General features: G+C 41.9%; 1 protein-coding gene across 3 annotated transcripts in view; it reads left to right on the forward strand.

Annotated features, from left to right (window-relative positions):
- The window catches only part of MEGF11 (multiple EGF like domains 11), a 265,656-nt gene that overhangs the window by 155,453 nt on the left and 85,312 nt on the right, over positions 1–24,891 (forward strand). For 2 of the 3 annotated variants that reach the window (XM_061371167.1, XM_061371166.1), the window contains 3 exons: positions 13,168–13,414; positions 15,021–15,141; positions 20,189–20,325. In XM_061371167.1, the coding sequence (XP_061227151.1) occupies positions 13,168–13,414; positions 15,021–15,141; positions 20,189–20,325 (505 nt within the window). Of the gene's footprint in view, positions 1–5,763; positions 5,820–13,167; positions 13,415–15,020; positions 15,142–20,188; positions 20,326–24,891 lie in introns of those variants that run through there. The other variant, XM_061371168.1, reaches the window with a different exon arrangement.

The following is a 24,891-nucleotide window of genomic DNA, read 5'->3' on the forward strand; positions in this document are numbered from 1 at the left end:
GGTTGGAGCTGGATGAGCTTTAACGTCCTTTCCAACCTAAACCATTCCATGATTCCTTGATGTTTGTGGGGAGTTAGCAGGCATTCGTGGCTGGGTACCTTCCCCAGGATGTTCACATTTCACGTCCTGCACCAAACCACTTCAGCTTGTGTACCAGTGATGTTGCTTATACCAATTTTACCCTTTTTAAACACTATTACTGATGAGAAACAAAAATACTTTATAAATTAATATCTGTACACATAAAGGAATAATTTTTCATATGTTTAATTCAGCAGAGAATTATAAATGTAGTGAAGAAACACACTATGAAGTATTTATAGTATAAACCTTAGAACTTGGAGCTGTTCTCAGTGCTACAACTTGTTTTCTGAGTAGCTTTGTAGTTCAGTGTAATTTGGCGGTTTCAGTTTCCCTTCTACAGAATGGTGATACAATGTATTTTCTAGCTCATCAGTGGACCATGAGAATTAGTCAGTGTTTGTATGGGACTTTGATGATGACAGCAGTTCTATTAGATGTGCAAAAACCCTACACATTTTGATCTTACTGCACAATTTAAAACCTAAATGGTTGCATATTGTCAATTTTATTTTATTATAGCAGCATACTTTGACTTTTAGTTAGCAATGTACTCTGAATAATTAATTATTCAACTAATAATTATCCATTCCAAATAAAACAACTTGATTACTAAGCCTGATGAGGAAAATCCAGTCAGGAAAGAACCCTTTCAAAAAACAACAGCATTCTGCAGATATCCTTCAATATTTAAAGGGTGAACTATATTTAGTAAATTCTTCTGAAAGGTGGGGGGAAGTCAAATGGATGCTAATTTCCTGTGTCATCAGATTTGTGTATTTGTGTCAGCAGCATTCCTAAATCACCATCTACTACACAATCCCCATCAACACCAGCAGTATTCGTCTACTAGGCAGTATTCAACCTTCACCTGGGTGGCTCCTGTTTATCAGCAAGCATAGTGGTCTTCTCTGGGCTCATGTCTTTTTCTTCTCATCGATTATTTAATACTTGATGTGTGCCTGCAGTGTTTGCTCTGCTCTGATATTCTGCAGTGAGCAGAGAACCTTGCTCCGCAAAGGAAACCCTAAGGTTGTGGCATCAGTGTCGTTTTCCGGGTGGCACTAACTTAACCTGTGACAGCCAGCCTGTGTCATTATAGTCCACAGAAAGAAATTCCCTGGCTGCAAGGAGCACTGGAGTGACTCCAAGGTGCTTGTCATGGTCAGTGGAGAGTTTTGATGACAGTCTTGTCTGAAAACTTCTCTTTTTCTTTGTGGCTTTTGGAAATACAACTCAGCTGCCACTGGGAGAATGTAGGGATCTGAACCTTATAGGAAACCTGGCATTTAAAAATCTTAATGCACAGATGCTGTGCTCTCTTCCAGCAAAATCCTGCTCGCTTCCCTGCTGCCAGCCAGCCAGGAATTCACGTATGTCTGTTTTGCTTTTTCCTTTTCAGTGGCAGTTGTCACTAAGAAAGAGAAATTCAATTAATCCAGAGAGAAAGCTGTTTTCCATAGGCAGCTCCTCAGACTGCTCAAAGTGAGACTGAACCTCCAAGGACCAGACTTGAGCTCCTGTGTACATTTTCCTGCTTTCTTTGAAGCTGACCCACATATAACACTGCAGACACTAACACTTTGTTGGTAAACAATGAGGAGAAAACCTGTGGAGTGATGATTTACTGTTTTCTGCCTGCCTGAGGTTCGTCTGCTTGATGCAGCAATTCACACTGGGTGAAGCTGTTCCGAAAGCACACGCTTCCATACGGTTGGGATTTTGTCAAAACATTTCAGTTCAGCAAACCCATAACTGCCTGTGAGGGTGAACAGCTTTGATCATCCTATTTTTCAAGATGTAAACCAGTTTAAGGATTGTCTGTTTTTAACATCACAACAAAAAGTTCCATTTCCCAGTTTAGAGCAACTCCTGCTTTAGAAATTGGCATTAATTTGTGCTTCAGTGAATAGCATCTGAACATGTTCAGAAGTCAAAATAAAATATCAAGGTTTAGACATCTAATCTCAATAATTTATGAGACAAGACTTCATCTTCCTGCCTAGCTCTCCGGAATGAAGCCAGGTCCCTACTACTACACAGGGGGAGCCATAGGGAGGCAGTGGCAGCATCTTCATTTTCTGCACAGCACTCAGGGCTTGTTCATTTTGCTGCTGGCTGTGATGTGAGTATAAACTGCTGGATCAGGTTAGCAGATCTCTGGCTGCTTTGCTCTCCCAGCATTAGCATCCTAAAGAAGAAGTGCAGAAGCACTGCAGCAACGTTGCAGTATAAGGAGCTGCTTTAGGAACGTGGGGATTTGACTGCAGAAAACTCTCCTGGTTCTGGGGTGTGTGTCTTCTGCCATCCCCAACCCACTTAGAGCCATCCCTGCTTTGACTCATGGGATTTAAGCTACGCGGTATTTGTCTACCTCTCTGATTACCTCTTTATTAACAGAACATCCTGCACCTCAGTGCCTGAGTGACATGAAAAGAGGATGTAATACTCTAGGATTTCAGTATTTTCACCTTTTCTTCCCCAATAGCTTTGGCTTTCCTATTTTCTGTTGGCAAATATAAGAAAGCTTTTGTAGAGACTGTGCTGAGTCTCATGATGTGGTTTCGATGAGTGAATATTCTTGGCTTTGCTGACTTACACAGGGCAAGACTGAAAAAAACCCTGTTTCTTTTTATGTGCCTGAAAAGGACATTACTATTAATGGTTTATAAGAGGAAGACAGCAGTGTATTTAAGATATCTTGAAGACATTAGGTAACATTAAAGAGCCATGTGAAGATTCAAGTATGCCTAGAAGAAAAGAGAACAGCAAGTAGCTTGTGTGGATACCTGCACATCTCTTTTTTTAAGCCTTTGAACTGTTTTAGGTATAAAAGACACCCCTATTTCAAAGGCCACCAGGCCTTCTGGTGCTCTAATTCTTTCTCAAAGACCTCAAGTAACAGAATTCACACTAGAGAAGGCGAGATTTTTTCCTACAGTCAGTTACTGGGGCAGAACGTCCTTTAAGGTGGTATTATTTGGCTGAAAAGCAGTGCACAGGTAGTTGATTTCAGGACGGGATTGTGGTGAGGGGGAAGAAGCAGTTCCTTTTACTCTACAGCTACATTGTTGGAAATAAAAGGAAGTACCACAATCCACAGTGTTTACTTTGGTTTTCCATATTAATGCAATAAAATAAATTGCTTATTGATCACCTTAGAAATGACTTATGAGTCAGTCCTGTGTGTTAGGTTACTTGTGAGGGATGTGCTTACATGTCCCCTTGAAGGTGAATCTTTATGGAGTAATTGGAAGCTGGCTAGCTAACTGTAGCATTTCTTCCATATGCTTATCTCCATAGTACCATTTTACTCACTGATCAGCCAGTCTTTTCACTCATGTCAATTTGCATGCTGACCTACAGCCAAAGGTGAAGGGACACATCCCTGCGTGTGAATGAGAATGAGAAGGAGCCTGCTCTCCAGCGCTCGCTATTTCAGTGACAAGAAGCTGTTCTTCTTTAAGCACTGCTTTAACTGCAAATAAAGGTATATTGCATATCTGGCAAAACATCAGCAGGGTGACCTTCCGATGCTCAGTTTATGTGCTGTGAAAAATAAAGAGCTGAGCACATCTCCCGGAGAGCTTTGCCAAAAGGGGTTGATCCCACTTGATTCTACACAGTTAACACCATTCTGCAGTCACAGAAGGTGGAAAGGTCACTTCAGTGGGGGGATCAGATTGCTTTCAGCATGGTGGATTCCTCAGGTGACAGGCAATGTTCTCCTGCCCTGTTGCAGGGAGCTTGTTGAGGATGTGACTGAAGGTCATCCAGTGTGGCCTAACCTACTCTAGTCTGGCCCTGTGGGTCTGCTCTCAACTGGATCAGGGTTGGCAGGCGTTAATGAACTGAAAAGAGAAAGAAGTTTTGTTCCTTGTCCCACAGCCCTGCCTTGCTAAGCACTCAGCTAAAGACCACACATTATTTAGAATAGCAAGTAGCTCTATGTAGATATTGCACATAGCTTTTTATAAGCCTTTGAAATCTTTCCCACCAGGCACAGGTGTTGTATCCACAGCTCCTAATCCTCAGTGAAAAGGCCTCAAGTTCTGCATTGTTTTCTTTGACCCACCTTGGAGCAATGCTGCTGCCACTCCTGAGCCCCTCTGGCAGACTCTCCAACACTTGTTTGTTGAAGGGTGCTTGATTCCTTCCTCTATACCCATCCTGCAGTATTTTAGGGATATCCAGATGTGTTTCTACCCCTTCTTGGAGGCAAAACTCACAGTACTTGTGTGCAGACATGCTACAGGAAGATTTAATGCGATAGTCAATGAAAACATCTAAGTCCATTATAGATGTTGAGAGAGATAGAGAGAATGTCTTACCCAGCTGGAAATCAGAATTTCTAAGTAAGTTACTTGCAGATCTTATTATTGCAGTCCTGTCCTAGACAATAATAATGAAGTATTGATGCAAGTTTTGCCAGAGCAAAGACTGCTGCGTTTCATACAGAGAAAAGATCTTATCTTCATTTAGTTTTATTAGACTCTTGATACTCTGCCCATGTATTTTTTAATTCACCACAGTAAAACTCTAATTAAAGAACAGACTTTGCATCCCATTAATACAACACTAAAAAAAAACATTTTAAAGAATGCAGCATATTCTCTAAACAGATTCTACCAAGACGATGCTCGTGTTGCATAGAATGTTGTTGCTGCCTTATGAGGTATTTCAGGATTTTAAACTCCCTGTAACATCGAGAGAGTCAGTAGAGTTAAAGGCTGATTAAACTGAAGAGTAATTTCTACAAAAAGAAATAGGAAATATTCTCAGGGTTTTTTTGTGTTCTAATTTTCACTTCTTTTGAAGCCTCTGTCAAAATAGCTCATCATGGAATTCTGAAAATGCAACACTTTGATATCTGTCAGGAGTAGAAGTTGTTCCTCCCATTTTGCTGCTTCCAAAATATATGGAGTTCATTACAGGATTTGACGAGGCTGACATCCAAATAGCCAACTTTTCTTTGAATTACAGTGATTTTGTTTTCACTTACCCCAAATAGAAGTGTACAGCTATAGGTAACTGTTCTAAGCATCCTACAGAATACTGTAGGAATGTTCTTTAAAGAAGGATTACTTTGGAAAGAAAATGTTTCCTCAGAGGATACTAAATAAACTGAAGGGCTGTGATTGAATTAGGTACCACATGTTGGAAAGTCAATGACTAATGAGATCATCATTTGAGATTAAATCAGGGCCTAAATCAGCCACATGTTTCTTATCTGATTCAGACAATGAACTTCAGAGAGAATCAGTACAATCTTTCTGGAAGGATGAAAAGCTGTTCTCCTGTCTCTAAGAAAAACGAAACACAAAACAAACACAAAATTAGATTCATTTCCTCCTGTGAGCAATAATCTGCCCATTTACAGAAAAATTGGCTGATGTTCCCTTCCCATCTTTTCCTTTCTATCTGATGAAGACTGATCCATAAACTTGGAAAATGAGATTGATTGCAGGTTCTGCCAGCCTCAGGTTAACCTCAGTTTTTGCCACTTGGTTGGGTCATTTTATAACTGCATATTCACACATGCAGAAGCCAAGCCTGAAATGGGTGTGAAAGAAGAAGATTTGCCAAAAGTTCCTTTAAATCATGGATTCATTGAAAATCCCCATCAGCCAAAGAAGATCCAGAGTCCTTAGGCTCGGAAAATCAAACCCCATGTTTAGGAACCTCAAGGCTGCAAAGCTACAAACACAGAAGACAGAAAATGCCAGGGCATGTAAATGGTAGCCTGTGCTCATGCAATTAAAGAGAATATCATAATTCATGGGCTCAAGTGCTGAATTACTGCTGCTCTTCCAGCCTTTAATCTGACATTTTCTCTTTTTGTGACACCAGCTTCATAAGTCAGATGTCTTATTTATATGTGTTAGTCCCTGGTTGGTTTGTTGTTCCTTAAAAAGAAAATAAAGGATATGAAAAACCCTTTCAAGGGTGTCATGAAGCTGATATACAGACAGTTCATTGGCATGGACTAGAACAAACCTCTGACATGAGGGTAATGGCCTAAGAGAAGAAGGCTGTCACCATCTCTGTGGACCACTTAACTACATGGAGATTAAACAGCCAGTGGCCCACGGCATCTACTAGGAACAGTTGTAAGAGAAGTCCTGCTAAGCCTCTGAAACCTTTAATTGCTGATTGCTTTCAATACAGATGAACTCTTTGAGGATGGAGGTAATGAATTACCCAGAGGTGGCACTGAGTGTCTTCAAATTACATTCTTTATGGTTCAATCGAGTACAGGTAGGTTTTCCCAGGGGACACTTGAGCACACCCCTGGGTGTGGGACAGTGCTCAGCTGGATTTCAGGCTATTGCTCTGTACATGGAAGGTGTCCCAGCTTGTCAGTGAAAAGGATATAAAGATGTACTTTAAGAAGCAAAAACTACTGCTCCAGGTTACTGATTTAAGCTGAAATTCCCTTACCTCTATTCCTCAAACCAACAGAGTAAGTGAGCCTGAAGCTAAAACTGGAGACAGTAAATTCTGTATAAAAGAGAACCTGTCAGGGACTGGACAAAGCTTCTTACAGAAGAAAATGAACAATCATAGAACCATCGAATAGTTTGGGTTGCAAGGGACCTTTAAAGGTCACTAGTCCAACCCCCCTGCAATGAGCAGGGACATGTCCATCCAGACCAGGCTGCTCAGAGGCCTGTCCAGTCTGACCTTGGATGTTTCCAGTGCTGCCAACTAAATGCCTGTGACACAGTTCAGGTAATCTAAATTATATTTGGAGCAGGGTTATTTATTAAAATCCATTGGTAACTTGGTTGCCCCCAATAAAGCATTTATTTACAGAAATCCAACCTATTCATTGCCTTGACAGTTATAGGACCTCTCTTGTTTGTAAGACCTGAGCAAGACATGCTGTCTCATGGTAGATTGTCAGTGTCTTGATACAGTTATGAAGAAGAAAATCAGCTCATTCTGAAATCGCAGAATTAGAATGTTGGTCTCTAAGCATTTGTAAGAACATCTTTGAAGGGTATTTCTGACAATGTAGGTAATTTTGAGGACAGCATCATCCATAAATATGGGTTAGAAGTTCCAAGGGTAAAGAGTCTTGTATGTTAAATGGGATTTTTGGGGTTAGAATTGAGCAGATCAGGGAGTGATTTTTCAGTACCCTGGCCCATGCTTTTACAAGTGTATTGGTGTTGCCTGCAGTGCCAGGACATGAGGGACACGGCACAGTTCAGAGCCAAACACCAAGTGATGTGAACTGTTGTTGTAAGGGGATTCCCTCTTCAGGGACCTTGTTTCACACCCATTTTGGGCTTGGCTCCTGTTTCCAAAGGTGTTGAGCTGTGCCAGAATGAGTCATGTTTGTACAGTGAGTAGACATCAGCTCAATACAGGGATTGTAATTCTCCTATTGGACTAAGTGAAGGGAATAAAAAGCTAATTGATTGCTTCATTTTTTAATTCACTACATCCAAGCATGTGCTTTAGCTTTTGCTGTTTCTTTGCCTGCTTTGCATGAGCTGGGCCAACCATTTAAAAGCCAGTTGGATTCCAAAACTGAATTAGATCAGAAATAACCCCACACAGAGTAGTTTGGGCTGCATTTCATCTCAATTGATATTCATACAATTATTCTACAGTACAGTTATATTAAGGGGGGAAAGTAGTCCTAATTTCAAAATAAACTCAAAATAACCAGTGTTACACTATGTCCTCCTAGATTTAGTAACTTTGCTCTTGTATCTCTGCATTTTTGAAGGTTAATATCTCTTTTAAACATTTCAAACCAAATCTGGAAACATTCCAGAGTATCGGGCATTGACAAGTTATTAGCAGATTTGCCAGAAGTTCCTTTACATCATGGATTCATTGAAAATCCCCATCAGCCAAAGAGGATCCAGAGTCCTTCAGCTGGGAAAATCAGCTGCTTGGTGTTTTTCAGCTGTGCCTTTTGTATATGAATGTGCTGCTGACTTTGCACACCCAGAACACAGCAATAAAAACTGACATAAACTGGCTTATGCTAACTAGAACAACATAATCATGGAACCTAAGACCACAGAGTCTGGTGCTGCTGTGACAGAAGATGCTGTCTTTATATTTAGTGTGTCTGCACAGGGGTGGAAAAGCAATGGAAGAGTATTTTTTACTCTCTCTTGTTGGGATAAGTCACTTGATAAATGTCATCTCTTCCTTGGGAGAGCTTTTATTTACCTGCTAAATGTTCAGACTTGTGTGTTTGCCCTGTTGCTGGCCGCCTTGTGCTGCTGCACTCAGTACTGGGCAGCTCTGTTGACCCAGAACACAGCACACTGACCATTCCTAGAGGGTAAAACAGCCCTTTGGGAGTGAAGCAGCACTTCCAGTGTGTCTTCCTTGGGCGCTCCACAGGACAGGACCGGTAACGGGATGTCATGCATGACTATAGTGGTGGATATGCAGAGCTGGCTGCAATTAGCCCTCATTGAGGCTTCCAAGTAGGGGTAGGGATGCAGAGAGAAAGAAAAACTGTCCTGTTTTGAGCAAGCTTTCCATGAGGAATGAATCTTTCACCCATCATACTACTGTATGCAGACAACTGCAATTATGCTGAGGGACCCAGCATCATCCTTGACAGTTATATTCATTTTTATTGGTGGCAATTGATCTCCAGTCATGTTTTTGAAAGAGAAAAAGTGAGGAAGTTAGCATGTTTGCTAGGGAATGTTCACACGTGACCTGAAATATGGCAGCTCCCTTTAATGTAGCATCTCCCAGAGGAGCACTGGCTATTTCAGACTCATCTCTCATGGTATTGACATCCATGCAGTCTGAAGGGAGCATTTGTACCTCCCTGACATCACCACTCTCAGGTTGCTTTTCTTATTGATGGTATAGTTAAAGTCTCTGTATCATTTTGACGTTTTTAATGGCATATGCATTTACAGTGTAGCACTTGTGTAAGCTTTAATCAGCTTTCTGTTCACATGGTGTTGCTGTTATTATTTATCTCCATTATAGTAACACACAGGGACTATGAAAAAGAGCAGGACCAGACTGTGCTAGACCTGGGTTCTATTTTAAAATGGCCTCTCTGCAGCCACAGAAGGGATTCCAATGATCCTGAAGTGCAGAAGTGCAGCAGTTTCCATGGCTCTGAGGCTGCTTTGCCCTGTGTCTCAGAAACAGGAATCACTATAACACACCGGCTAGGATTTACCACTCTGATGTGTATAGAAAAAGTATGTCTTGGTTGCTGAAGTCTTTGTTCTCTCCTGTTTGTTTTCTAACAAGAACTACTAGACCCTCGTCCCACAGCTAGTTACACACTTGAGTAGTCTCACACACGAGTGGTCCTTTTGAGCTCAGTGGAATTACTTGTTTGAGAAGTACTTGGATTTAGCTTATCATCAACTCTGTACCTGCCTATCTCTATAAAGGTTCAGAGGCTACCACAGTGCAGATGTATGAGTTATCTCAGTATAAATATCTCATAATGTCTCAACGAAATCATGTAAGTAAAGAATGTACTTGCAGCTCCACAGACTGTCGCTGCAACATGGGACTTAAAGATCTTATTTTCATGTGAGATTGCTGCAGTGTAAAATCAGGTGAGGATGAGATTTCAGTATCACAGATTTTACACTAACATGTTGCCAATGAATTATACTAAATTCCCCTTGCAATTAAATGGCAGTGGATGAATTGATACTGCATGAAATGAATAGGGTTTGAACTGATAGCTGAAAGCAGAAAACCTTTACTATCTGAGGGAAAGACTTAAATCTAGAAGAGACCAACTTCTCACTGTGTGTATATAGGATCCTGTCCCTAGAGGCACAATGGGATGTTCACCTTGGTTACATACACGCTATGTTCACCTTTGTTAGATACACACACCATATTCACCTTGGTTAGACACACACCATGATTCTAGTTTCAAACCATTTCGAGAACTGTAGCCAAAACCTGCTACTAGCTTTAGGAACATAAAAAGAAGCCTAACAAGTGCAAAGGCTTCATCAGGCATTGTAAATGAGACCTGGTACAAGCCCCATCTTTTTGTAATTCTCTATTTTCAGTTTCTTCCATGAGCATTCAGATGTACTTTAATCCTCATTTTTATGTCCTCTCTTTAGTAAATCCCCATGAAATTCACATTCTGAGTAGCTATGTGGTATGTGAAGCTCTTTTATTTCACAGACAGTTAAAACATTCTGGCTAGCTACTTTGGTCTAAACATCCTGAATGTTGCAATGTGTGTTCACTCATGTCTTGTACTTAGAAGCCTGTGGAAGAATCTGTCTAACTGCCAGCTGGTTTTCTGGTCACAGCAGGCATCTTTTATTATCCAGATTCAGGTTTTTATGATCTTAAAACCAATTAGAGGAATTTCTCCTCTTTCCTTCAGCATTTTGCTCCTCCCTTTGGCTAGATTGTGGAGTGAAATCTGGTACAAGGAGAAAATGAGCATGTGACCAAATATATATATATAGTAAATAAGTGTTCAAATGAGACTGACTTACATAAAAGTAGCTGTGTTTAGGGCAGACATTGTAAACGTGAAATAAGATGCTTGAGCTGATGATGGGAAATGGTTTTCCCTTCCTATAAAAGGTTTTCTTGCTCCTTCACGATCTTGCAAAGTGAAGAACACAAACAGAGCAGACAAATCTGATGGGTGGAGCACTCACCTGAGGCATAGAAGTTCAGGGATATAATTCACATGTTCTAATGAGTGTTATTTATTCCTATTAAGCAAATTAATTGCATTTGGAATTATATTAGCCCACAGTCTGGCAGTCATGTCTCGAAACGAGGTCTGATGAGGTAGGAACCAAGTCCCTGAAGCAGGCAGGGTTAAGTTTGATTCCTATATTCCACTTCCCCATGCAAAGGGCTGTGGTTCAGATGGGTACCCTTTATGGAGGTGCAGAACTGCATCCCTTGGTGTTCAAGCTCTGCAGAAAACAAATCAGTGTTTCTGGAACAGAAATTGCTGGGAAACTCCATCAGCTCCAGCAGATTTGCTCCCTGCCCCAGAAGGCTTACAGAGCCTTAGCAAGTGTCTATGTGAAATAAAGATGGATCATCTCTTTCCACAGATTCTCAGTAATAATTTAAGACTTATAAAGAGTGAGATTTTGTTTGCTCGGCTCCCAGTGGTGTCGGTGCAGAATTATCATCACTGTTTAGAGCTGTGGGAAAGAGGAGGCAAAGCAATAAAACATCTTGCATGAGGCAGGACCAGGATTAGGCACAGGGGTACGTTGCATGTTCTGCTTTCTGCAGGACATGAAACCATCTCTCTGCCTCCTGTAAGATCCTGCAGATCCTTTTAGAGACCCTGTAACTGTCTTCTTATGGGTTTATTTTGGCCTTTAACACTTGCTCAAGAAACAGAAGTTTGTAAACTGGCGATCAGCAGTGCAAATTGAGTGAAGTTTCTTTTCCTTTGCTGTTGGACATCCTCACAGTGACCAATGAGCAACTTGCTTCTCGAGAAGGACAAAAATACTGCCAAAATTAACCGATACAGTCAGCCAGTGTGGGTTTATAGCCATGTACTGTAGAAGGAGAGGGCTATGAAATTTCTAGGACAAGAGCATCAGCATTAAGTTGGTTTTACATTTACCTTGCTAAGTTTGGAAGCAGAGATCCAGGCCTTAGAAGCAGCCAGTGTCACCTGGGGATTAGTGTTCTTGTTGGCAAATAAAGAGAGTTTGTGAAGACACTCATGCCCTGCACGGCGGTGGATTTTATGTTAGCAGAAGAATTGTTGGTACAATCAAAACCAGCTGTACCTGGAATATGATCTGTAATTGGGTCTTCAGCAGGAATTTTGCCAGCAACTCTGTTCTGATTTGAATGTTGATTTTCTTCACCCTTGACATAGCTGTATTGAAAGGCTACTGAGTGGTGGGTAGGTGGCTATTTCAGCAAACCATAGAATCCCAGCCTGGTTTGGGTTGGAAGGGACCTTAAAGCTCATCCAGCTCCAACCCCTGCCATGGGCAGGGACCCCTTCCACTGGAGCAGGTTGCTCCAAGCCCCTGTGTCCAACCTGGCCTTGAGCACTGCCAGGGATGGGGCAGCCACAGCTTCTCTGGGCACCCTGTGCCAGCGCCTCAGCACCCTCACAGGGAAGAGCTTCTGCCTAAGAGCCCATCTCAATCTCCCTTCTGTCAGTTTAAAGTCATGTAAGTTTACTGAGAAAAGCTTAACCTCTGGGTGCTTGCTTTGAGCTGTTTGTTCAGTGTGTGTACATCTTAAATGGGTTTTTTGCAGGTGCCATTTGCTGTTTTTCTAGCAAGCCAGGACCAGACTGCTTCTATAATGCTGACTTCCCTCTCTTATCCTGCCTGTGGTCCACACACAAGGAGGAGGGATCAGGCAGGATTGTCATGTGGAGGGTTCCCACTGTGCTTTGGTGGTTTCCATTGGGAACCTCTACCCCATGTCATTGGCTGTACAGTTTGGGGTCCTTCTGTATCAGTAGTATATACTGTTTTATGTACTTACCACTGTTGTATGTACTAGTGTAATGCTAGTGTAATGCTTACTGTATCAGCACAGAAATTACCTGACATCTACACTCCACAACTTCACCCTAAGCCTGGTCAGCCTCAGGAAATCCCGTCTCCAGTGTTATTTTCTTCCCTACCATCTCCTTACTCCAAGAAAAACCCCCCAAACCCCCAAAAACATCACCAAAGGAATCCTTCTTTTGATTATCATATTTATTATCTTATGGGAACAGTGCAAAGAAACAGTATTTGATAACATAATTCAACCTACAAGATTTGAGTGGCCATACTGCCTGCCGTTAATTACGCTGCAGTCAGGATGTGATCCTCTGCATCTGATTCCACTATAAATTCATTCCTTTCAGCTATCTAAGAGCACTAAGAAACAGGATATTAAAAGATTTAGTTCCTGATCCAATAAGGGTGTTAAACAAAGTCCTCAAATTTAGATGTAATACAAGTGCAGGGGGGTAACTGGAGAAAGCTCCTGGTGTGAACAGAGCCTCTGCCTGCTTCCCGAGATGAGCACAGAGGGCTGGGATGAGGTGCTTGTGATGCACTTTCCTAATCACCCTGTAAATGATCGTGTGTTTTCCAGGTTGTGACAGCGACCACTGGGGACCCCACTGCAGCAACCGCTGCCAGTGTCAGAATGAGGCCCTGTGCAACCCCATCACCGGGGCCTGTGTGTGTGCAGATGGGTACCGAGGCTGGCGCTGTGAGGAGCTCTGCGACCCTGGCACCTATGGCAAAGGCTGCCAGCTCGAGTGCCAGTGCCACAACGGAGCCACCTGCGACCACAGGACCGGAGAATGTCACTGTGCTCCCGGATACACCGGGGTATTGTAAGTTGGGTGGATTTTACTCTGCATCATTAAACCCTGCTTTAACCACTTTTAATGCAATGGCAAAATTCACACAGTCTCTGTATTGTACACTTCCTTTCCTAGAAATCAGGTAACAGAATTTGAGACTAAATCAGTCTCTCTTTTTGCTGGTTATTATACCCATCTGCATAATAAAATAAAATGTAGTGCTAAAGTGGATTTAAAAATCCATTATATCTTCCAGCTGGTACAACAGTTGTACCTGCTCGTGATTTCAGTATGTGAATACAATCCAAATTACGGATATGTTTTTATAAGCAATTGGACATTCTAGTCATTAGCAGTCCAATGCAGTATCAAATGGGACTTACCATTCCCAGTTTATTTGACTTTCAATCTAACTGAGGAAGCGCTGCTGCTAACTATATCAGCTTACTATCTAGGGGGTAAATTTTAAGCATAGTGAGCAGGGATTTAGCGGTGTGACTCCTATTAACTTTAACGAGAATCATGTAGCTGAGTCCCCATCCACCACACTGAAGGTTTACCAGTAGGACTCACAAAATCTGCATATTAATTTTAGGACAGCAAGCAATAGTTCCTTGTTTCACATTGCCCACAGGGTAACATCAGTTCTCATTAGAGAGCTTTCTCTAGCTTCAGAAGTAATTATGCTTTTCAAAATTATTTAAGGGGAAAAGAGAATTCAGTTTAGAATTTGGTTGGAGATCTGTTACAGGTGACTTCGTACTTCTGCAGTCTAATATTATTTGTTGACCTGCATAAAGGGGAAGGTAAAAGATAAAGATAATATTAACCCTCATAAATAAGTGATAAACCTCTTGAATATTTTATTTAGTACCTGATTTCCTCATAGGCTTGTGACCTCAGTCAGTCCTGGAAGCTCTCACTGCTAAAGTCTCTGCTGACTATTACAGTGGTCCCTTTGACATTAGTATGCCAGCTCTCAGCAGTAAGTGCTTGCAGGGCCAACCCCTGACATGTATGAACATCTTCATCAGAGGGTAGTCAGTTAAGGGAAGAACCTGCTGCACTTCCAGAATCTGGGGTTATAGGAAGAAGTAATACTGGAAAGCATCAATGTGCAAATGTAGGAGACACTAGTTTTTGCAGGGATTAACCTTACATTGGCCTCCCATGAATACTGAGAGAGACTCAATGAGCTTAAATAGCCTTTAAATGATGCTGAGTTCTTGCCAGTCCGTTTTACACTGCAAATGTTAACATTTAGTAGTGACTAAATGTATTTAGTAGTGACTATACGTATTTAGTAGTGACTTAAATGTATTTAGTAGTGACTAAATGATTAACATTACATTGTCACTAGTAAATATTAACACAGTAGTGACCATGTGATGTTTATGTGCATAAACGTTACACACACGTCAGCCTTACAGTGCCCTGAATCCATGGCACATAAATAAATCCAGCTGAAATAAAAGAAACCCTGGATAATTTGTAGTGCCAGCTGAGGCTTGCCGAGGTTTCATAATGTGATAAGGACTCCCATGATGACTTGTGTTGTGGATGTTCCTCATGTACTGTGTTCTCTGAGTTCTTTTCAGTGATCTCTTTCTTCTTTGTTCCTTCTCCCTCCACCAAGCTGTGAAGAACGCTGTCCCCCAGGCAGCCACGGAGCTCAGTGTGAATTGCGCTGCCCATGCCAGAATGGAGGAGTCTGCCACCACATCACTGGAGAGTGCTCCTGTCCTCCTGGATGGACGGTGTGTACTTTGTTCATACTCATGTAGAGGTAGGAATAGGAAGTTAGTTGTTCGGTGTCTCAGGAGAAGCCTTCTCTATGTGCTTGTGATGTGTATTTCTTACAAGGCTCTAACAGTTCTGGAGTTGGGACCACCTTTGTTACATGTGCACAGCACTGACATAGACAGGCCACCATGCTAAGTGGCTACTATCATGGTGTTAAACAAACAGTAAGCCGAGCAGTGAGCCAAGTTCTAGAGGGAAATATCCTTGCCCTTGGTATGTGGTTGGAACTAGATGAGCCAGCCCAAACCATTATGTGATTCTATGATGATTCTACTCATTACATTTCTACGTAGGAGAATGTGTCTCTGAATTACAGTTCCTTGGATATTCCCTGCAGCCTTAGACACTGTTGAAGGCACTGTCCTGTTTCCCCTTCAGGAAAGAGGGAAAAGTAAAGGGGAATTCAGTGGCTTGGGCAGTTGTGAACGCAGCACTATGCACAGCACCAGAGACTGCTTCAGTGTCCTGTCCTTACTCAGGCATAGTTCGCATTGATTGCAATAGATTTGCTTGCATCAGGCATTGTACTGGAGAGAGCAAATTGCCCTAACCTTTAATCCCTTGTGTCAAGAAAGCAAGGCCAAACATTTTAAAAGTCCTCAACTTTATCAATAATGTAATAATTAACTCTCTTGGGGGTTGCCAAGTCTCATAGGCCCACACACACCATTTAGCTGTACTAAATTTCCTGGCGTTTTTCCTGTATCTGACAATTAGTCTCTTGGCAATCTTGCTGGATTTTATTGCATACAAATGCTGTGACTTTGTATTTTAATATGTGGAAGACCCTGAAGATCATCCTACAGCCATGGCTTCTGATGTGGCCTTGCATCTGTAGAAACATTTAAGAGCAGAGAGAGATGTTCACGTTCTTTTAGTAGATTAGTAGAGCAAATGCTGCCTCCATTTGATCACAAAGCTGCTTTCAGCTTAAAAGTACCAACCATGAGATTCTGGTGGCTGTCAGGCAGCAACATGCGAGAGGAAGATTGCTACCCATAACTCCTGATGAAAGCTGTGTATAGAAAATCTCTTCCTAACTGGAGAGTTGGAGTCTCTCGCTTGGCCGGTCATGGCAAAGACGGTGGTGATGCTATTCCATTTCAGGTGACAAAGTAGGCAGAGCTTCTAAGTAAGAGTGTTGTACCTTATTCTCCACTGGCATTTAGCAGAGACAAAGCAAAGATTCTTTCTGAAGGAGTACTGGAGCTAAAGCATAAAGGAAGCAATTCAGATATTCCTGAGGGCTGATCAATCCGTTCTGGCACTAATGCTACAAGTGATCAATAAAGCGATTGCCATAAAAATATCATCACCTGAGGCTGAGGCGCTGGCACAGGGTGCCCAGAGAAGCTGGGGCTGCCCCATCCCTGGCAGTGCTCAAGGCCAGGTTGGACACAGGGGCTTGGAGCAAGCTGCTCTAGTGGAAGGGGTCCCTGCCTGTGGCAGGGGTTGGGGCTGGCTGAGCTTTGAGGTCCCTTCCAACCCAAACCAGGCTGGGATTCAATGATTCTGATGCCAGTATTTCTCAGGATCTGAGTTGTTTTGCTGTACTCTTCCTTATCCATATTTTATCGGGAGTTTTCTCCATTTTTGCAAAGTTAAAAGTCACTAAAGAGGTGAGAAGTCAGAAGAGAGAAGGAAGTTTTTAGAGGTCCTTTAGGATGCAGCATAGACCCCGAAGAAGAGCTGCAGCACTGGGACTGCACAGCACCTATGGTTGTGTATTCCAGCACATTTCTGCCCTGTTCCTTACAGCCTGGAGTTTCTTCTCTGCATTTTTAGTGGCCCAAAGAGACATTCCTGAAAAGTGTGTTGGCTGCTGTGTCCCTGGAGAAACCCCAGTGTTAACAATTGATGTTTGAAACAAGCATAACTTAAAACTGAAGAGAGAGATCAAGTATTCTGGGGAAAGAAACTGAAATTATAAGTAAAAGCGCTCAGCTTGTAAATGTTGAGATTTTAGCTATAAAGGGTCCCTCTGGGGTTTTAATGAAAAGCTGGTAATCCAGTACACACAGAGAAAGAAAACACTTTTTTCATGCTATATTTTTAACTCTTGGTGGTGGGAATGGTTTGGGAAGTGAGACATGAGTGGGCTGTAAATGAGCAAGCGAGATGGGTTTGCTAGACAGAATTCATTTTATTTCACACCGTGGATAGTCTTGCTTTGACATCAGGAATTTTACTTGCTGATTTTGAGGCTTGAGACTGCATGGATGTATTGAATATACCATCACTTTGGAAGGAAAGAATTCTCCCTGGATTTATACTTGGATTTTATCGCTGCTGGGTGAGCTGCAACTTTCATCCTTTCCTAGTGTAGGCTTATTAACAGCAGCTCAGCTTCCTCAGGGGCTTGGCTGCCTGTGGGATTTGCAAGGGGAGGCAGTAAGTTGAATTGGAGAAAGTTGTGGGTTCTCAGGTTCTTCCTTGGGTCTGTCATCTTCAAAGCCTGGTTCTTCTATGACTTGTGATGCTTCTTTCCTCCTGCTTCCTCCCACCCAGTGCAGCCTGTCCCAGAAGCACAAGAAGTTATAGCAGCTGTGTCCTGTGAGGATTTTACTGTCCCATGGTTTTTCCACCAAGAGGATTTTGGCTCCCAGCAGATGTTGTTGAACCACTCAACAAAATGTGGCTTCCAGCCCACTACAGTGTTGGGCTTTTTCCACTTGTGTCTTTGTGGCTGTGGGAGTTGGCGGGTGGTTGCTCTAGGGCCTCATTAACAATTTACAGGTTTAATTCTATACATCTTTCTCATTTGCAGTATTAAATTCTCCAAGCACTCTCAGGAACTAGGGAGAAAAGTTAAATTTAGCATTTACGATGCTTCTCAGAAGCACTTTTGAAGGAGTCTCTGCCTGCTCAGGAAAGCTACAATCTTCCCTTACACGACAGAACATTTGTCACTGGCAGCACACCCTCTTTGGGTCCCAGATCCCATCCTCAAGGCTCTGCATCATGGTGCCATGTTAATACAATGCATTCTGCCAATCACTTCTTCCTCATTGCCTCTGGGCTTTAGGAAGCAACTGTAATTTGTATTTTTTGTCTATTCTTCCTTTCATTGTGGATTTTAAACATGGGAGTGAGAGAAAATGGAGCAGAAAAAAAAACCCTTTTCTATGCTACAAAATGGTAATAATACAGGAAATAATGTCAAAAGCAGAAGCTGATGAGATCAGGGCTTTAAAAAAGGTGCTGATGGGGTGAACTTTACTGATTAGATGTATAAGCAGCAGGAAACGTTGGTCTGACATTTGATCCTCCAGAGAGGGATGGTTTGGATTCCCTTAGTACATATTAATGCAAAAAGTATGCCTAAAGATTCTTACAGCTCTGGGGGGGTGCATCACAGAGTATTGCTTCCTCATCATTTCTTGATAGAAATCCTGTTGCTTTTGCCACATGCAGAGAGAAAGTATTTATTATCAAGATAAATGGACACTTCCATTTCCAGATCTATAGTGCTGTGTATCACCCAAGTCCAGAGACATCAGGTTTTTAACACTGTAATCTGAAAGTTCTTGATCTGAGGCCAACCTGTCCATTTAACAGCCAAGGAGCCACCTATCACTGGCTGGGAAAGGCTTGAAGTATGTTTTGTGATTACATTGAAGAGCAGCCTCTCCACTTTGGGCTTGTTGATATTGCTAAACTTCCCAAACTGTTTTAACAAGAACCCCAAGGAGTGAAAGCAGCTGTTATGTTCCTGGCTTATGTTCTGTATAAGTTGTGTCTTGCTCACAATGCAGAGCCCCTGGGGCTTGGTTGGGGAAATAAGACTTCTGAGAGGTTAAAACAAAGCAATAACAGGGACAGAACCCCACTGTTTCTCTCAGACACTGGGCACTGTGCATGGCACTGGCAGCAGTACCACTTGCTGCAGTTGCCAAATGTTTCCCATTATAGGACCCCATCTTCAGATCACAGCACTGCCAGACTTGTTTTGGCTGAAGTTCCTCAGCTGGGTGCCAGCCTCAGATTTTGTGTTTGTTCACATGGAAAAAACATTCATACAACTTCTAACAAAGTCTTGGGAAATCCCTGTAAGGTCCTGGTACTTGGTAGGGACATTATGGGATACCTGGGGGAAAGCCACCTGAGTTTGGCAGATAAATTCTCCAAAGGGACAGCCTATGGTAAGCATTCTCTGCCCTGGGACTGAAGAGCTGGAATAGGTCTTGCCCAGCAACTGTTTTTCTTTATGAGCAGTGCCAGGGTGCACAAGCAAAAGTGACAGTCTGTCTTTTCTTGACTCTCAGGGATGGTTAAGCAGGGAGGAGAAGGAGGAAACAGCTTAGAGATGGGGATTTGGGGGAAGGAGTTGGCCAGCAAAAAGTGGAGTCGAAGCACATCAGGGACTGAGATGTGGCTTCAACGCTGGGGATTAGGGGCTGGGAGGATGTTGGATGATGCATCCAGGCAGTGTTTGGGGATTAGGCAGATATTCCACTACAAAATCCCTTTTTCTTGCCAAGGCTGCTGCACTGCTGATGTGGACAGTCAAATTGCTTTTATGTCATCACTGGTGGCTTTCTGCAGCTATCCCAGTCTCCTGTTGCTGTGCTGTCCTCTCCATGTCTTAGACAAAGCCCTGGCAGGTACCATTCTGTGCTGCTTGAAGAGATGAGGCTGGATAAGAGTAAAGGGAATGAAGTAGGCAGGATCTGAAAGGCAGTAGGGGACTTCTCCAGCAGTTGTATTTGGTCTTCTTTGTGTTTGGTTGAAGCAGGGCTGTCTGAACAGGGGAGATCATTGTAGGCTATCACAACTAGCAGAACTTCATCCTCCTGGTGCAGCTATTCCAACAATCCCTCTCTTCCTAAGTATTCACTTAGGTTTTGAGATTGTCTTTAGCCCATCTTAAACAGAAAGAATATTGCCACTACACTTAGATCTAGTTTTAGCAAGAAAGGCAATAAAACCCCAAGCTGCATATAGACATTTACTGCATTATGAATGTTGACTGAACTCTTGCTCTTTCTCCAACCTTACCAGGGGCTGGTGTGTGCACAGCCATGTCCTCCTGGAACATTTGGGATTAACTGCAGTCAGGACTGCCCATGCCATAACGGAGGACAGTGTGATCCTGTGACAGGAAAATGCATCTGCACAGCTGGCTATATAGGAGACAGGTAAAAATCAACCCCAAAAGCCTTTAGTTTTAACCATGGATTGACAATATTTATACCCTTTCTAGAACAATCTCACCCTCTGAAAAATGGTGTTATGTTTTCATTGTTCCAGTTAGGTTCATCCTTCTGAAGCAGTTCGAGCAGTATAAATGTGGTAATGTTATTACTTTTTATTGGCACTTCTCTTCACTTATAGGGTTTTTTTTTTAATACAACTTAAAATTTAATGGATTACATTTAATTTAGATATTTACAGTGATAAATTTAATAGAGAGCATTGCGTGTTTACAAGATATGTAAATGAACTGTATTTATACAAATTAATATCCTTGAGAGTGAGCAAGGCAGCAGTTTAATGCTTCCTTCAGCCCCTTCTGTGCTGTTGCAGCACTGTTCCATCTCAGGCATCAACAAAAGGTGATAAATCCTCAGAATTTATAAGCCAGAGCCTTCACCCATAAATCCATCAGAGGAGGTGATAATATTGTTTTACAAAGGTGTCGTGGATTCAGCAAATTGACTACACAGCAAAGTCAAGATGGGATTGCAGCACTTGTTGGCTTAGCCCTGCTCATTGGTGTTTCTCATTTCTTGCTTCATTGTATAATCATCAGGTCTTTATAACACACAAAGAGACTGACCTTCAGGGCTCAGAAGGCTGTGCTCTTCCCCATTAAACATGGAAGTTCCTTGATCCCATTTATGGACAGTGGTAGTTGGAGGTGGCTCTTGAGGTGACATCAGGATTTGCATGTGGTTGACTATGGTGGAAATATGAATTATTTCAAATTAATTTAGTGGAGAAGACATCAGGGTGTCTCTCTTCTCCCATCCTCCACCTGGAGACAGTGATTTCAGCCACTGGGTACCATATAATTATTGTTGCTAACAAAAGCTCTTTCTTTCTCTCATTTTGGAGACAATTGCACTAAGGAAGCAACGGTGCAGCCTGGACACTTACACTGGTGACCGCGTGTATATCTCCAGTTGTCCCCATGTCAGTCCCAAGTTTGGCCATGCTCAGGAAGCTGACACAGGCCCTCTCTCTCTAAGTGTCCTCATTTGATTAGTGCAGACCTAGATTGATTTCTGGCTGTAGGTGAATCAAAACTGTGAGAGCTGTCAGGAGCTCCCAGCTCAGCCCAGTGCTGAGCCAGCTTCTTTGCTCAACTGCCAATATAACTCATGTTGGGAATGAGGAAAGCAGGTGGCAAGTGGAAAGCTCACCTACCCCTTCCTGGAGCAGGGAAGTAAAATGTAGACACTGAAAGGAGAGGCTGAAGAGCGGAAATGCAGGAGAGTGGAGGGATGAATGAGAACAGAAGAAAGTTCAGTGAACTGTCTGGAAAGCTTTTCTAGCAGCAGGGAGAAGCTGCATTAGCCTAGAAATTCCCACCTTTCAAATGGGTTCTCAGAAGGTTAAAACATATTTATATATCAGTCTTTAATCAGCCTTCAAGTAGGGAAGTGAAACCTTGGGCTCATTATGTTCAGTTGGAGTCTGGCCTCTCACCTGGGCTGGGACAGCATGCTGCCTGTGATGGTTTGTTCTCCACAGGCACACAAACCCTTACCTTGCTGTTAAGTACAGCTTGCTGAGGGCACATTGCCCTTTGATTTCAGTGAGGACAGCAGTGGGCACAAGGTCTTTAAAAGCCTAAATTGCTTTCCCTAGTTAGGTGTTCATACAGCATGGACAATGAGACAGAGTAGTCAGCACTGCTGTAGCTTAAAGTCTATTTTACGCTCTGGATCTCATGCAAGTGTTGCAGTGTTACAGTGTAATTGCAAGTATAGCAGCAGAATGCTGCTGCACAACAAGGTAGTGTTCTCTATTAAATTATACAAGGCACTGAAAAAAATGTCTTCAGAACAACAGATATTCTGAATAACCACAATAAAAATGTAAATACACTTTAGCTACTAAGTCAGTAAGTCCTAAATAATGCTGCAGGGCATCGTCTCGTGCAGAAGAACATGTATTTAGATAAATATCTGTGGAGATAAAATGGTCATAAAGGTCCATGTAAGTGTAATTGTCACCTTTGTTCCCTACCTGTTTTCCAGGAAGGAGCTCTGCACTGAGCATCTAGGAAATCAGCAAGCACTATTAACAACTCCAGGAAGCTTTGTGCTCTGCTGCAGTGACTGCCTGTGTCACATAAATGTAGGTTTTGCAAACTGGAAAGGAATACTAGCAGAAGCGCAGTTAGAAGCTGAGGATGGGGGGTCTGAGAGTTGAGCAGCTGACAGGAAAAGCAAACATACGGTTTGAACTTTGTTTTCTATATTGCTGTTAAAACTAAAGCTCACAGAACAAACACCACATTTGTTATAACTCTATGAGCAGACTAATTCCCTTGTTGTTGTGTTTGCACCTGCATCTTTTCTCTACAGGATGGCAATCTGCAGGTTAGTGTGTTTTGGATGGCTTTTAGTATTTGTGTGTGCTACGTAAGTGTAGCATGGTTTCAAAATAAACAAACAGAAAAGCCTAAAATACTTTTTACAGCATTATTCTGTGAAGAAAACATATCTGGAAAGCATGTAGGTGTGTGGGGTAAGTTCATCTGTTAAACAGGCTGTCTTATGCTTAATATTTTCCGAAATTGCTTTCATTAATTGTACAGGTGACAGCCATATTATCCTATCCCAACCCAAATAATTATAGTACATATTAAAGTTCAGTGGATATTATAATACGAATGTCCCCAGATAGGCAGAAAGCAATGTAAATTAAACAAGAAACATAACTAGGGCTTAGCAGCTCATTTTGTAATTTAATTGAACAATGTATCTGGTTGTTAATGGTGCTATGGACACATTAGATAGATATGTTGCAAAGGAAAGATGTTTAAGTAGAAAGCTAATTCCTGCTGTGATTATTCTTATGTTCCAGAGGAGACATTATTAGCATTCTTTGTATAAAATTCATTAGTGGTAGCTGCTTGATCTCCAAATAAGTAAGTTGGTTAAATTGTTAGTAGAAAAAGGCTAATTATGTAAATAGATTAGGTCGTCAATATTTCATTTCCAGATGCTTTTCTCCCTGCTAGGTAATGCTTCATCTTCTATAAATATAGGATCATACAGTGCACTATTGACTGAGTGTTCATCTCGCTGAGTACAGTGTTCTCCTGCTAACTAGTAGAGCTGTATACAGCAGCAGAGGCATAAGGCATCTTAATATGATCTTCATTGCATTTCTTTTGCTCTGAGTGTTTCAGTCCTAATGTTACCCATTCTTTGTAGGTTTCTTCCTTTGCAGCTGAACTTCCCTGAGAGCAGCAGGGAGAGCATCCAGTGCCACTGGTGATTCCCTGGGCTCTTTCCTTTCCTATTTGTAGCAGGCTTTTCTCTCTTTGGATCCAATCTGAACTCCTGAACTTGAATTGTGTAACTAGTAGCTGCGTGGATGCTTGCTGCAGTTAAATCATTAGCTAGGCCTTTTGTTTTGTTTATCTATTTTTAGGAAACTGTGATCATCTAAAGCTGCAAAACTAACGCTCTTCTTATACACTGACTGTGTTCAGTGCAGTTTTGCCTGGCTTGCACCACACATTAATCTTTTATTACTGATCATAATATTAACTCTCACCTGCCAGCTGTGAAATGACCTGCAGAAAGGCATTTAACAATTGCCTCTATCCACTGAGTTTACAGTATACATTTTAATCAATGCTCAGGATTAAATTAATGCTGATAGGCAATTTCCAATATCTGGCATCCATGCGATAAGGGAATTGCACTTTTCTGGGCTTCTTTTTCTGTTTGTTATTAACTGAAAAGGTCTGTCTGTATTTCACGGTGGATCATGTAAACTGTAGGACTGACTCGTTGCAGAATCTTGAAACCACTGAATTGTGTCAAGCACAGAATCAGCTGCTTTCTGTAGGACCTTAGTTGAGCTTTTCAAAGTAGGAAATATTAGGAACGCTGAAACTGGTTGTGTAGGACAACGAAAGAGACTTTTTGGCAGATTTCATCATGTATCCAGTAGGGACATATTTTAAACAGTGCGTGGAAGGTGCAATTTAAAGCAATCTGTGTATAGCGTTTGCAGGTTCAAATATTAAAAATGTGGGCAATTTTGGAGAACATACTACACTAAGGAGCGTGAAAGTGATTTGTCTTGGGATTTTATACTACTGAGCATCCCTGGAGTAGGAGATGAAAAGCAAATTTGAGCTTTAGTTACTCAGAACACACACAAAAAAGACAAAGGAGTCTATTTTCTCCTAGCTGGTATAAATCTGGTGCAGTGACAGCATGGAGGGAAAGTAAAACTACACATTGCTGGAGAGCACTTTACTCAGTATTACTTAATAGAGCACATTCCCTTTCAGTCCTCATTACCACTAAGAGGACCATATGCTTTTAAAGAAGGTGCATGATCCTTCTGTAATAAAGAGAAAGCAAAGAGATGAGGGGGTTTTTATAAAGTATCTTATTCCCTATCAATTTCTTATGGTTGATGAATGGGATTGTCAAGGTCCAGGAAACAAGAATGCACTTTGTTAACTAAGGTAATATTAACTAATGCAAATTTTGCAGGCTATAATTAGA

Source organism: Neopsephotus bourkii, unplaced genomic scaffold (genome assembly GCF_033783945.1).
Source record: "Neopsephotus bourkii isolate Nb327-2 ecotype Australia unplaced genomic scaffold, CSIRO-AGI_Nbou_v1 NB_1572, whole genome shotgun sequence".
In the NCBI taxonomy this organism is placed as follows: domain Eukaryota; kingdom Metazoa; phylum Chordata; class Aves; order Psittaciformes; family Psittacidae; genus Neopsephotus; species Neopsephotus bourkii.